General features: G+C 47.6%; 1 protein-coding gene across 3 annotated transcripts in view; it reads right to left on the bottom strand.

Annotated features, from left to right (window-relative positions):
• The window catches only part of IRAK2 (interleukin 1 receptor associated kinase 2), a 59,136-nt gene extending 45,069 nt beyond the window's left edge, over positions 1 to 14,067 (bottom strand). For all 3 annotated transcript variants that reach the window (XM_059387896.1, XM_059387897.1, XM_059387899.1), the window contains exons 1-2: positions 13,905 to 14,067; positions 5,408 to 5,590 (exon numbers count right to left, since the gene is read on the bottom strand). In XM_059387896.1, the coding sequence (XP_059243879.1) occupies positions 5,408 to 5,590; positions 13,905 to 13,998 (277 nt within the window). In that variant the 5' untranslated portion in view covers positions 13,999 to 14,067. The remainder of the gene's footprint in view (positions 1 to 5,407; positions 5,591 to 13,904) is intronic.
• Positions 14,068 to 14,312: the final 245 nt, after the last annotated feature.

Raw genomic sequence — 14,312 nt, 5'->3', positions numbered from 1 at the left:
TACCAGCACAAGGTTCTGGGTGTGCTGGGGGAAGGGTAGCAGATAAGTTCTCTTTGGTAGAGAGCTACTGGACCATAGGAGGCTGATCCTGAAGACAACATGTCACCCCAGATCCTGGGCCTTTACCTAAAGGAAGAAACTGATTAGGACCTCTGGCCTGCCTCCCTTGGGGAAAGGATGAGAATGTTTTAGGCGTGAGAAGACAGCTGTATGTGGATATTTGGGTGCCCAAAGGGAGAATTATAAGAAGACTCTTGTCCCTCCAATATTTATTCCTTCCTCCTCTAGTGTAATAGAAGCTTTTGTTGTGCACATAATACCCCAGCTACAGATTACATTTCCCAGCCTCCCCTGCAACTAGGTGCCATCACGTGACTAGGTCCTGGCCAATGGCTTGGAAGGCAAGTTAGGCGTGCAACTTGCCTTCCAAGCCTTCTGTGCCAGCTGGAGATGCATGTGAGGCTCAGAGTAGTCCTGTCAGGTGGGAGGGGCAGCCAGGGGTCCAAGACAGCAGAGTATTACAAAAAACAAAACAAAACACAACCCAAAAAATCTGATCCTTGATACCATGATGCTGCCCATTCAGTCTTGGGCAGTTTGGACTATCAGGAGAGGGAAATAAAGGTCTGTCTTATCTAAAATGTCACTGCCATCTTCCCTTAGTAACAGTAGTGAAACAAAAATGTTAATATAGACAAGTGCCAAGAAATGGCTCAAAGAATAAAAAGGGGTTGACCCTGGCACACAGATATGCCGGAGGAATGGGTGTTTGGGTAGTAAGCCTTTCTGTGCTAATTTATTCTAATTCCTGTAACATTTCATGTTAGGAGTGTGACAAAGAGAGTAACAGTGGTCTGGGCAATGAGGCCCAAGAAAATAGGAACAGACACCCACAGACCCGACTCTTTACACAACCGTACCAGTAGCCAGCCCCAGGACTTGATTTCAAGAGACCAGATACAGTGTGGTTCCCAGCAGATCCCACTCCCCACCTTTCAGCTCAGGCACTGTCTTCAGATGGCCTCTGTCAAATGCAAATATATTATCTGGAGATGCAAGTCTCCAAGGAAGCCAGTTTATATCTAGGACCTCTGATGTGTGTGGTTTTCAAGCACAGTTTTATCCAATCTCTTCTTTGTTTTTTTTTTAATTATTAAAGTCAATTAATTAACATCTAGTGTATTATCAGCTTCAGAGGTACAGTTCAGTGAGTCATCAGCTATATATAATACCCAGTGCTCATTCCATCCCGTGCCCTCCTTAATGCCCACCCACCTTCTCCATCAAATCTATCCTTAAAACTCTTTAAGAAGTGGTAGGCAGGGGCACCTGGATGGCTCAGTCAGTGGGGCGTCTGCCTTCGGCTCACACCATAATCCCAGGGTCCTGGGATCAAACTCCAAGTCGGGCCCCCTGCTTGGGGGGAAGCCTACTTCTCCCTCTCCCACTCCCCCAGCCTGTGTTCCCTCTCTCACTGTCTCTCTGCCAAATAAATAGAATCTTTAACAAAAAAAAAAAAAAAAAAAAAAAAAGAAGAAGAAGAAGAAGAAGAAAAAGAAGAAGCAGTAGGCAGAAGTCGGGTTCTCAAACTGGAAGCAGCTGAGCGAGTTCGTAAACTATCTCCTACAAGTTAATGAAAAATAAGGTTTAAGTAATGTTATAATGAAGGAAGGGGAAACAGCTTTGAGTAGTTGAACTGCAGAAACTGAAAATGCTCCCACAAAGGGGCAGAGATATATGGTATTTTTTTTTAAACTAAGGAAAATAACAAGCTACAGAAAGGGGAAGTATCCTGCATGGGGACAGAAAGCAATAGTAAGAACACAACCAGGCTCTCAGAAGAACAGCCAGGGGATTTGTGGATGTGGGAACAGCCTCAGTCTCTCTTCCTCAGGCAAATTTAATCAGTGAGGGGTGGGGGGAAGTTGGGGGGGTGGAGAGGTTTGGGGAACAAAGGTAGACTCGCATAGGCCTGACCAGTTGGAGGCTGCTGGACCAGGACAGCAGGGATCTAAAATGAGAAGCTGACAGAAAAACTATCACTGTTGTCTGGAAGCCCAAAGAGGTTTCTGTGAGAAAGGTTAAGAACGAGGGTGCTGGATCCAGACACACCTGGAAGCACCCTCCATCTCTACACGTGACCAGACTTGCACCCTTGGGGGAGTCACGGAGCCATTCTCGGCCTCCATCTCCTCCTTAAAATGCCCACCTCAAGCGCTGTTGGGAGAAGACTGGCACATTGAAAGTGCTCAGTCACTGCGAGCTTAAAACCAAGTGTCACACTGCCATGAGTGTGTCTCTTTGAAGTTGGCACTATACTGTTTGTTGACCTCAAATCATTAAAAATATGTTCCAGATTAGTCAACTGCCAGGTTTTGACGTCAATGGCAAGTTGCTATGTCCAACCAGAGGCCTTTCCCAATCCCTGGTACTTATCTGTTTTTGGGGCTTGGGACATCCCTTAGCATTCCATCCCAGCCACCCAGGAAGAGACCAAACCAGGGTGTGCTGTAGACGCTGACCCGCCTGCCCAGTCCCCCAAACAGATCGGGCTGGAAACCTGGGCCCCTGGATCCTACTACACTTGTTCCTGTGGCATTACTCCTCCCCCTCCAGCAGCCCCCTCCCTCCTTGCCTCTTTTCCAGCCCATTAGGAGTCTATCATTAATTCTCAAAATGTGAAAAATATTTGGGGTTCGATGTTAATTGTCTCTCCCCATCTTCCAGTGCCAGGCTCTGGGGAGACAGAGACACCAGGGGTCTGCACACGGCTAAACAGGGCGGCTGCCAGTCACACCAGCCGACAAGGTACAAGGGATGATGGGGGGGCCACAGCACCATGAGTGTCCAGAGGGGGCTCTGACGTCAGCCTGCCCACCTCTAGTGGACAAGGAGGGGAGACGGAAGTCCAGGGAAAGGGAGGGACCTTCCAGGTAACAGCAGAGGGCTGAGCCGTGCCACCTCACCATGTTCTGGAAAAACCACAGGTGCCCCTAGCTGCCCCGGGCACCCCCAGCTGACCAGGATGAGGACCTGGCCTCAGGGGGAGATGTGACGGGAGGGATGCTGTCTGACAGGACTGCAGGGAACCTTCTCGGGACAGAAGGGCTGGTGGGGTAGAGAGGGGTTTCAGGAAGTTCCAGCATGGTGGGGGGGTTGGGGGCTGAGCAGATCATCCCTCCCCCGTCTGAGAATACAGTGAGCTTGGGGAGGCAGCCAGGCAGGAACAGAGGCTGCAGAAGTTTAAGGGTGGTCTTGTCTGGAGATGTGCCCACTCCTGACTTAGAGATTATACTGCTGGGGTTGCAGGGGTTAGCCCGAGTCTCACACCAATGCGTCAGTCCCCTCCGTGTGAACAGGATCCTCCTTCCCCATAACCTGCCCCCAGACACAGACTCTTGCCACCAGAGGAACTGTCCTTCATCTAATGAGATGGTAGCATGTGGGGGAAAGCCTGGCGTCCCCGGATACCCTAAATCCCAGACAGTAGCTAAGTGGCTAAGGGCAAGAGGCAGTCCTGCTCCTGCATTGGCCTTCTATGCCCAATGTGATCTACCCTATGGTGCCCCTGAAAGCCTGGTTTGGGTTTCATCTCTAGATCCCCCCACCTGCAGAGCCACCCCAATGTCCCCTGTTCTCCTGACATCTCTGAGAGGGGAGCCCTCTAAGCCCCCATCTCTCAGTTCCTTGCTTTAGATACTACCTCCCCTCCTCCTGGAAGCCCTCCATGATTCCAAAAGGCCTGAGGTACAATCAGGAAAATGCTCAATCTGGGTCTATTGATTCAGCCACATTATTCCCAGCTCAGGAATCTCAGACAAAACAACATCAGAGCCCACACTGGATCTTCTTCAGGTCTGCAGGGTTCAGAATGTACTGCTCTCTACCTCCCACACTAGCTCTATGCTGATTCCATCAAAGTCCCAAGCTTCCCTGGGCTCTCTTACCTCAACTCTTCACATGGCTGTCTTCTTTCGATTCCTCCGATTTTACCTCCTCAAACTGCCCTTCTGTAGCTAACTCCTACCTGGTTCCTCCAACCCATTATTTTTATTTATTTTCTGGCCTATTGACGATACCTTCACAAGACTATCTCCTCCATGAAGGCAAAGGACCTTTTGCTTTATCCATCACTGTATTCTAGAAACAAGGACCGCACCAGACACTGGGCAAGTGTTCAGAAAGTACCTAAGAAAAGACACGCTTGCCGCCCCCCTACTGAAGGGGGCATTTTGCGGGAAGGGAGGCCTAGGTGGGAGTAACCCTAACCCACCCTACCTTCTGCTGAGCACTGGATGAACACCAAGTACTTGACATAACTCTACTTCTGCAGCTTTACAGCCTCTCCTAATGGTAGCGAGCAATTACTACCTGCTAGATATGTTCCCATCATTGTTGTAAAAGTGATAGGAGCGTAACTTAGTAATAGTGATACTGATATTAGTCAAAATTTCAAAAGCATGGGGCGCCTGGGTGGCTCAGTGCGTTGAGCCGCTGCCTTCGGCTCGGGTCATGATCTCAGGGTCCTGGGATCGAGTCCCGCATCGGGCTCTCTGCTCAGCAGGGAGCCTGCTTCCCTCTCTCTCTCTCTCTCTGCCTGCCTCTCCATCTACTTGTGATTTCTCTCTGTCAAATAAATAAATAAAAAATCTTTATTAAAAAAAAAAAAATTTCAAAAGCACAAACTTTCAACCCAGCTATTCCAATGCTAAAAAAAATTATTGTCCAGCTAGACTTACATTGTGCAAAGAGGGTGCATACGTCTAAGGGTACAATACTGTGTCCACGAGAAAACTAAGAAGCAAGCTGAACACCTACCAGCAGCACTGAGGTAAATAAATCAGGGCATGTCTGTCAAAGGAACACAATGCAGTTGTTAAAGAAAGTTCTAATGAGGCACCTGGGTGGCTCAGTCAGTTAAGCATCCAACTCTTGGTTTCAGCTCAGGTCATGTTCTCAGGGTCCTGAGATCTAGCCCCACAACAGGCTACACACTGGGCACGTAGCCTGCTTATAATTCTCTCTCTTTCTCTGTCCTTCTGCCCCTCTCCCTCTCTAAACAATAAATAAATAAATAAATAAATAAATGATCATTTTTATCATAGAGTTTTTGGGATTTTTTTATGTAGAGCTTTTTTTCATCATTATTTCTTTCTTTACTTTTGGAAGAGAGAAGCAGAATCAAAAATGTACGAGAGAATTCAGAGTCAAGTCTGTCACCAACAGCTTGATCTGTGGCCACAAAGCCCCTCTCCCACAGGGAACCACCGTTACAGATTTCTTAGTTAGATAGTAAATTCTTTCATTTAAATTTTTTTCTAAGATGAAGATAAGTTTCGAGGAGCCAGAACAGCTCAGGCTGAAACTGGCTCCTGGGCGGCTGCCCGGGGCCACCGTAGTTACTCACAGTTCAGAACGATCTGGGCGGCACGGTAGAGCTGCAGGCGGCACAGGAGATCCACCAGCTGCTGGACGGTGGCCTGCCGCATGCCCCACCACCACAGCAGCTCCCGAGTGATGCTCACACCCTGCACCCGCTCCATTGACTTGATCTTCCGCAGCTGCGTCAGGTCTGTGATCACGTAGGAGGCTGGAAGGCAATTCAGAGCTCTGCTTAGCATCAGGAAGGCAATGCCTCCACCAGAGGGTCCCCAGGCTGGCTGGCTTCCTCTGCAGTACTTTCTCGCTCACCCCCTCATCATACCTGAAATTCCTTCCACCTTTAGCAGTCCAAAGTAGTGTGCTGATTCCACCTGATACCGTGGGACTGGCACATCAGCTACACTTACTTCACGGCCACATGAAACAGGAGAAAGCCCACTGGACCACAGGGTCAGTGCCTGGCAGCTTTAATTGCTTATTTGCTATGGGTAAGGCATTTCACCCGTGGGAGCTTCAGTTTCCTTGACTGTAGGTGGGGAGGGAATGGAACTTCTCTTCCCTCCCCTCTGAGACTAGAAGCTCCATGTGAACAGGGAGTTTTATCTGTCTGTCCACTGGTAGGTCCCCAGAACAGGGATCAGCACCTGGCACAGAGTGGGGGCAAGGCCAGGCCCAGGGTGAAGTAAAGGAGGCACTTAAGAGGCAAAATTTAAGGAGGGTCTCACTCTCAGGACTGATCCTGCACTCTCAGAAGCTGGAGCGTAGGTGCCTCCTTAAATTCTGCCCTGGGCATCTCATTCTCCCCACCCCTAGGTCCTAGTCCTTGCTGGGAGAAATGAATGAATGAATGAACAAATGAAGGAACTAATGAACGAACGTAGGAACCTACAGCATCCTCACAGAACTGTCACAGGGATCAAGAGAGCCCATGCATCTAAAAGCGCTTTGCCAAATCTGAAACACTATGAGATTTGCAGAGGGCTTCCGCTGGCAATACTAAATACAATACATTCGTCCTTTACATTTTTCATTATAAAATGAATGGTTGTTCACTAAAGAAAACTTGGGAAAATGAAGGGGAGAAAACTCCAGTAAAGCAAGTTACACAGCATCCCACCAGGCTACTTTCCCTCGCCCAAACTCTCCTCTCCCCTCCACAGAGCATCGGTTCTGGGCGCAGCCGTTGCCGCCATGAGCTTCTGCAGCCTGCTCTCATTTATTAACGTTAAACCAGAAGCATTCCCGACTTGTTACTGCTCTTCCTAAATGGCATTTTGAATGGTCACGTGCATTCCACTGAATTTACTGAAGTGAAGGAGACTTTTTTTTTCTTAACTAGGAATAAAAGAATCACACTTCAGATCCAGAATTTCAGAAATCATGAAACAGGAATCCATGTGAACATCAAGTCATTCATTCATTCAGCAGCACTTCTGTGCTCCAGCCTATCACAAGCCCTAGAGGTACTGCGGCAGGTAAACCAGAAACCCATGGAGATTTCTGTTTGAAAAATACAAATGGGGATGCCTGGGTGGCTCAGTTGATTAAGCGGCTGCCTTCGGCTCAGGTCATGATCCCAGCGTTCTGGGATCGAGTCCCACATCGGGCTCCTTGCTCGGCAGGGAGCCTGCTTCTCCCTCTGCCTCTGCCTGCCTCTCTGTCTGCCTGTGCTCACTCGCTCTCTCTCCCTCTATCCCTGACAAATAAATAAAATAATAATAATAATAATACAAATGTGGGGCGCCTGGGTGGCTCAGTGGGTTAAAGCCTCTGCCTTCGGCTTGGGTCATGATCCTAGGGTCCTGGGATCGAGCCCCACATCAAGCCCCGCATGGAGCTCTCTGCTCAGATGGGAGTCTGCTTCCCACCCTCTCTCTGCCTGCCTCTCTGTCTACTTGTAATCTCTGTCTGTCAAATAAATAAATAAAATCTAAAGAAAAAAAAATACAAACGTAAGTTAACAGAGTGGGGAAGAGAAGGCAAGTGATCAAGCCTAGGACCATATCACAAAGGGCCTCAAAGGCCAGGCTATAGCCTTTGGACTCGCTCCTTAGGGCCACAGATACTACGGAAGAGCTCAGAGCCAGGGAGTGACAGTCTAAGCCCCACCCTCTGGAGAAATGGGGATGATTGGGACAGTCTCCTGAATAGAGAAAGCCTGTTAGGAATGGAAAGTTCTCAGTTACAACTTTAGTCACTGGAAACCCCAGGCCAGAGTCCTGGTCAGTGGGAAGTGATGTCAGCAGGGTCAGGAGCTGCTTCCAGCAGCTTAGAGAAAAGAGTGGAAGGAAGAAGAAGGAACACCTCCCCCGCACCCTCTCCCTACACCCCCTCTCTGCACGCCAGGCGGTTCACTGGCACACCTCCCACACTTCAGAGGCAGAGTGAGGTAATGGGAAAAACAGAAGCCCCCGTATGATGTTCCACCCACCCTGTTGTGGGAATGCGCTCTCCTTACAGGCAACAGGACAGGAGAGAAGTAGGAACTAAGCCCTGAGGTGCCTCGTGGTTCATGCACTCCCATGACAGTGATGGAACTTAAGGCAGCAACCCACCAACATTTAACCAGACCCTTAAAACAGGGTCAAGACAAGATAGAGATCTGGAAGGAATGAGTCACTGCCACGGACACTGCGAAGTTCCTAGTTCTTTTCTCAACACACACAAGAAATACCTGATGATCACAGAAGATCTGTCTAACAGGACAAAAATCAAAGTCCCCATGATCATCCCACTTGGAGGAACCCAAGACAAGCACTGGCCATACTTTTTCTTCTATTCTTTCAGGCTTTTCTACAGATGTAAAAATACATACTTATGGGATGCCTGGGTGGGTCAGTTGGTTAAGCATCTGCCTTTGGCTCAGGTCACGATTCCAGGGTCCTGGAATCGAGTACCACATTGAGCTCCTTTCTCACTGGGGAGCCTGCTTCTCACTCTAACCTGCTTTGCCTGCTGCTTCCCATGCTTGTGCTCTCTCACTCTCTAACAAATAAATAAAATCTTTAAAAAAAAAATCCTTCTATCAGCAGGACAGCATAATGGTGGTTCGTGACCCAGATTTTGGATTCTAAGGCCTGGAATCCTATTCTGCTACTTACTTGCTGTGTACTGGGGGAGGGCCCTTCACCATTCCCTATGCCTCATTGTCCTTATCTGCCAATGAGGATAACAACTGAACCTCAGAAGTTGTTGTGAGGATCCGACTGGTTACATATACAGGTGTACTTGGAATAGTGCTTCATACATAGAAAGTGTCACATAGTCATTAGCTGTAATTATTAAGCCAACTTCACTCTATGAAAACACTGTTTTTGTTCCTTGTTGTTGCCACGATGTGGGACCATCCCTCCAGGTCTGAGTCCCTGAATCCTGCATGAGCTCACCTGAAAGTAGAAAATCTTGCCCATGTTCAAAGCCTTCTGGAACAGACACAGCCTCCTGAAATAACCCACCCTATGGCCAAATGACCCTTGTCAGGACTAATGGGTCTCCTCCCTGGCTAAGAGAAAGAGAAAACACTAAGGAACTTCCACATATCATGTCCCCTAAGCCTCTCAGCAACTCACCCCTGTTTTATAGATGAGGACATGAAAGGCTCAGAGAGAGGCAGTCACTTGCCCAAAATCACACAGCCTGACAGGGACAAAGCAGGGCTATGCACAAAGGCTAGCACAATAAAGGAACACCTACCTCTTCGTCCCCTGGAATACATCTGGGAGGTGGAAGCTGTAGGGAGCCCGTTTTCCCCCAGGGGCAAAATGGATGCAGCCGTGATCAGAAGGAAATGAATGGGAAGCAGCCATAGTATCCGCCAACAGCTGTCAGATCCAAAGAGCACATGTATGTGTAGCCATGTGATTTTCTAAAACACTTGAAGAAGGATCTTCCCATCCCAAAAATAACTCACAGAAGCAAAGACTCTTTAGACGGACAATGGCAATCACCAATTCTGATGGAGAGGAAGCCAGACAGTGCTGTGGCTTGGCAAGAAGCAGCTGAATGGGGTCATGGCTGACTCCCAGCCCAGCAAGCCCCAACTCATCATGAAGAGTGGACTGACCATGGGCTCAAAGCCATCTCGATGGGGGAGAAGGGCACATGCCTCAAGCCCTTACCACTCCTACAGCCTTTAGCTCACCATTTATTCAATCACTTACTGAGGGTCTGCACTCTGGCCAGGTGCTATGGTAGGCTCTGGGAACACAGGCATGAACTAGATGGGTGGGTGTTCCCTGCCCTCACAGTGCTTACATTCTCCAGGGAAGGAGAGACATAAATAAATAAATAAGGAACAAGGTAATATCAAAGTTTGTTAGGTGGAACAGCGGAAATAAAACAGTGGTGGTACAGACAGAAACAGGGGGACAGGGGAGGCCTCTAGAATAGGGGAAGTATGAACCGAGACCTGAAGAACTATGGACCTCCAAAGATGTCAGTGTCCCCAAAACCCGAAAACCCATGACTATGGGGCCTTACATGACAAAAAGGACCTTGGAGATGGGCTTACATTAAGGGTCCAGAGATATGATTATCCTGAATTACCTGAGTGGGCCTATGTAATTCCAAGGGTCCTTAAAAAAGGGAGGCAACAGTATCAGATTCAAAGTTATTATAACAGAAGCAGAGGTCAGAGAGAGATTTGAGGATCTTATGCGGTTGGCTTTGGAGGTGGAGGAAGGTGCTATGAGCCAAGGGATGTAGGCAGCCTGTAAAATCTGAAAAATTTACGCAAGAAAATGGACTCTACCCTAGAGCATACAGAAGGAATGCAACCCTGCTGACACCTTGATTTTAGGACTTCTGACCTCCAGAATTGTAACATGATAAGTGTGTGCTGATTTTAAGCCATTAAATTTGTGGTAATTTGTTACAGCAGCAAGAGGAATCTAATGCAAACTAGAAAGCCAGCTATAGTGAGCACTGGGAAAAGAATGCCCCAGGCAGGTGGGATAGCAAGGCCAGTGTGGCTGGAGCAGGGTGAGCAAGAGTAGGTGTGGAAGAAGAGGTCAGAAGTCAGTGAAGTGAGATTGTGACAGACTGGGAAGACCTGGTGGAATGTGGATTCTATCCTAAATAACCCCTGGAAGTCTTTGAAGAGTTTGAGAAATTGTGGTGTCTCCAGGGCTTAAAAAGTCAGAGGTATTCCCCCAAAGAGGATGTACATGGTGCCAATAAGCACATAAAAAGATACGCAACACCATGAGTCATTAGGAAAATGCAAATCACAATTACAGAGAGATACCACTTCACGCATGCTCAGATGGCTAGAATTGAAAAGGCAGACAATAACAAGGGTCGGGGAGGATGTAGAGAAATTGGAACCCTCCTGTACTGCTGGAGGGAATGTAAAGAAGTGCAGCCAACATGAAGAACAATCTGGCACTTCCTCAAAATGTTAACTATAGCGTGACCATATGACTCAGTAATTCCACTCCTAGGTGTCTACACAAGGGAAATGAAACATTGCATCTGCATAAAAACTTAGACACAAATGCGCATAGAAGCATTATTCATAATAGCTAAAAATGGAAAGAACCCAAATGTTCATCAACTCTTAAGTGCATACATAAAATGTGGCCCACCCATAGAGTGCAATATTATTTGGTAATAAAGAGAAATTAAGTACTGATACATGGTACCATATGGGTGAAATCTGAAAACTAAGGAAAGAAGGAAAGAAGCCAATCACAAAGGACTCCATATGATAGGATTCCATTTATAGGAAATGTCCAGAACAGGCAATGCCTAAAGAGGAGGAAAATGGGAGGCATGTGTTGGAATGTTGGGAGTGACAGTGAAGGGGTACAGGTTTCTTCTAGGGCGGTGATGAATGTGTTCCAAGTTTGACTGTGGAGATACTCTGCATATACCAAAAGCCATTGAATTGTACACTTTAAATGGATTAATTATATGGTAAGGAGATTATCTCTTAATAAAGCTTCTTTTACAAAGTCACAGGTGTGCCTTCTAAATATGTTAGGAACAGAAGTTGCTCTGGTGTTTACAGTCAAGACCAACTTTAAAAAAAAAAAAACAACCTAGAGGGGGTCTCTTCTACAAAATTTGTCAACTGCTCAGGAAACATTCAAAGTAGAGAAGACACAAGTCATCGGAAAAAAGGAACACAGTGCAGTGTAGAAATCCAGGTGGTAACAGACATTCTCAGAGATGCCCTGACATCTTACCAGTGACTGCCTCTGGGGAGAGGACCAGGGAGTCTAAAGACCAGGAAGAGGAAAGACATTTACCTTCCTCTCTACTCCTGGTATATTATTTACACTTGTAAATGCATGTGTTCCTTTTCTCCATTAAAAATCATTAACAAGGGCACCTGGGTGGCTCAGTGGGTTAAGCCGCTGCCTTCGTCTCAGGTCATGGTCTCAGGGTCCTGGGATCGAGCCCCGCATCGGGCTCTCTGCTCAGCAGGGAGCCTGCTTCCCTCTCTCTCTCTCTCTGCCTGCCTCTCTGCCTACTTGTGATCTCTCTGTGTCAAATAAATAAATAAAATCTTTAAAAAAAAATTTTTTTAAATCCTTAACAAAAATACACAGTAAAAATAAAAACCTAAACCCATGTTGCTAAAGAACACTGTTTGGCAAGGAGAAAACATTGTGAAAATTTTAAATGAAAAAAAAGCAAGCTATTAGAATGTACTGATGTGGTTTGTGAAAAATGCATGCACATAAATGTTTATTATTATGTACTAGAAGGTATAAACTACAGAGGTGTCTGCTAGCACTTAGTAAGGAGACAGTAACTGTTAGCTGCTGTTGCTGTTGTTCATTATTATTACTGGCATTCAAATAAGAATGGTTATCCCTAGGGGTGCCTGGGTGGCTCAGGGGGTTAAGCCTCTACCTTCAGCTGAGGTCATGGTCTCAGGGTCCTGGTATTGAGCCCCTTGGCCTCTCTACTCAGCAGGGAGCCTGCTTCCTCCTCTCTCCTTGCCTTCCTCTCTGCCTACTTGTGATCTCTCTCTTTGTCAAATAAATAAAATCTTTTTTAAAAAGTAATGTTTATCCATGTGTAGTGGATTTTGAGCTAGTCTTTGTTTCCCATAGTGTTTTGCAATAAGCATGTATTATTTTGTTACTGGTCTAAAGCAGGATTTCTGAGTCTGAGCACTACTGACACTTTGGACCAGATAATTCTATGTGGAGGGGGCTGTCCTGTGTATCTTTGGGCATTTAGCAGCATCTCTAGCTTTTACTTGAGTCTCTGCATGCTCCAAGTAGTGACAACCCAAATGTCTCCAGACATTTGCTCCCTAGGGGGCAAAATCGCCCCTGGTTGAGAATCACTAGGTTAAAATGTGTATTATTTGCTCAGACTGGATGGATAATCCATACATGTTCATTTTATTATTTTTTCAACTGTACATATATATCACATACTATAAATATATATCATATACTCCTATATATACAGGAGTACATATATATGCATATCATAATCTAAATTCTCAAGAACATATAGAGGTTATTTTTTTAAATAAAGTGGCACTACACTGAACTCGAACATAAAAATAATAATCGTCACTATTCTCTTATTACTTAATAGAACCTGACAGTTACGCGTCAGGTGCCTCTTATACAACTGTCATTACTCACAAGAACCTCCAGTTCATATTAAGCTAAGGCTCAGAGAGGTTAAGCAACCTGTCCAAAGTCACCAGCTGGGAGATCTGGAATGCAGACCTCTGCTTGGGAACCCTAGGACCATATGCGCAGCGGCCCCCAGATGCCGGGCCTTCACAGCAGATAGTCAGGCGCGAACAAACAAAACACACCAAGGACTTACGACGTCCCGTTGGAGTCAGACACCAAGTTCAAATTCCATTTGGCAATGCCATGCTCTCAGGCAAGTTACTCTACGTCTCCCAGTCCATTTCCCCGTCTGTACAACGGGGGAAGAGAAACACGCACTTCACAGGCCCTTGTGGGAACGCGGGAGATAATCCGCGTCAAGTGCCTCCATCAGGACCCGAAGCACAGGAACGGCTCAGCAGCTGCTGAGAGTTTATTATGATGAGCTTTAGTGTAAACAGTAAAGTCGAAAGTCGAACCGTTCACTACCTAGAAACAGACTAACATAAAGAATCTTCAAAGATCACCTAATACTTGGGGCGCCTGGGTGGCTCAGTGGGTTAAGCCGCTGCCTTCGGCTCGGGTCATGATCTCAGGGTCCTCGGATCGAGTCCCGCATCGGGCTCTCTGCTCGGCAGGGAGCCTGCTTCCCTCTCTCTCTCTCTCTCTCTCTCTCTCTGCCTGCCTCTCCATCTACTTGTGATTTCTCTCTGTCAAATAAATAAAGTTAAAAAAAAAATCACCTAACACCTTTCAGACCATCCCCCTGGAGGGAGCAGGAGGGCTCCAAACGGGGGGTCGGTTGACGCCCTGAGGACACACGGCGAGCCCGCGGTCCGGAATGGCAGCACAAAGAGCCCCTTGGTTCGGGACCCACTTAAACAGAAGTAAGACGGGGGCTTAGCGGCGGGGTCGCCGAGGGGCACCGCTCACCGAACTGCATCCAGTCCCACTCGCTGAGCGTGTCCATGTTGCGGCACAGGTCGTCCAGCACCCAGGCGGGCAGCTGGTAGATGTAGCAGGACATGGCTGGATTCGGCAGGCGCGCGGACAACTGGGGCAACTGCGCCTGGGACAAGCTCCTGTACTCGGTGAGCGGGCGGGTCCCACCCCGCCGCCGCCTCTGGGGGAAGTGGGCGGGGCGGGACGCTGGACGACACCGCCCCCCAGCGGCCACGTGTGGCGAGAGCAGGGTCCGAGCCGGGAGGGGAAACTGAGACCTGACGTGCGGAGAGAACGCGTTTAGGGACACACGAAAGAGTTCAGTGGCAGTCCCAGGTCATCTGACTCCACATCCAGCGCTTTTGACGCTCCGCCACATAAAATCCATTCAACAAATAT

This window comes from Mustela nigripes, chromosome 2 (genome assembly GCF_022355385.1).
Source record: "Mustela nigripes isolate SB6536 chromosome 2, MUSNIG.SB6536, whole genome shotgun sequence".
Lineage (NCBI taxonomy): Eukaryota > Metazoa > Chordata > Mammalia > Carnivora > Mustelidae > Mustela > Mustela nigripes.
Note: the sequence above shows the minus strand (reverse complement) of the source record. Positions and strands in the feature narration are given on the sequence as shown.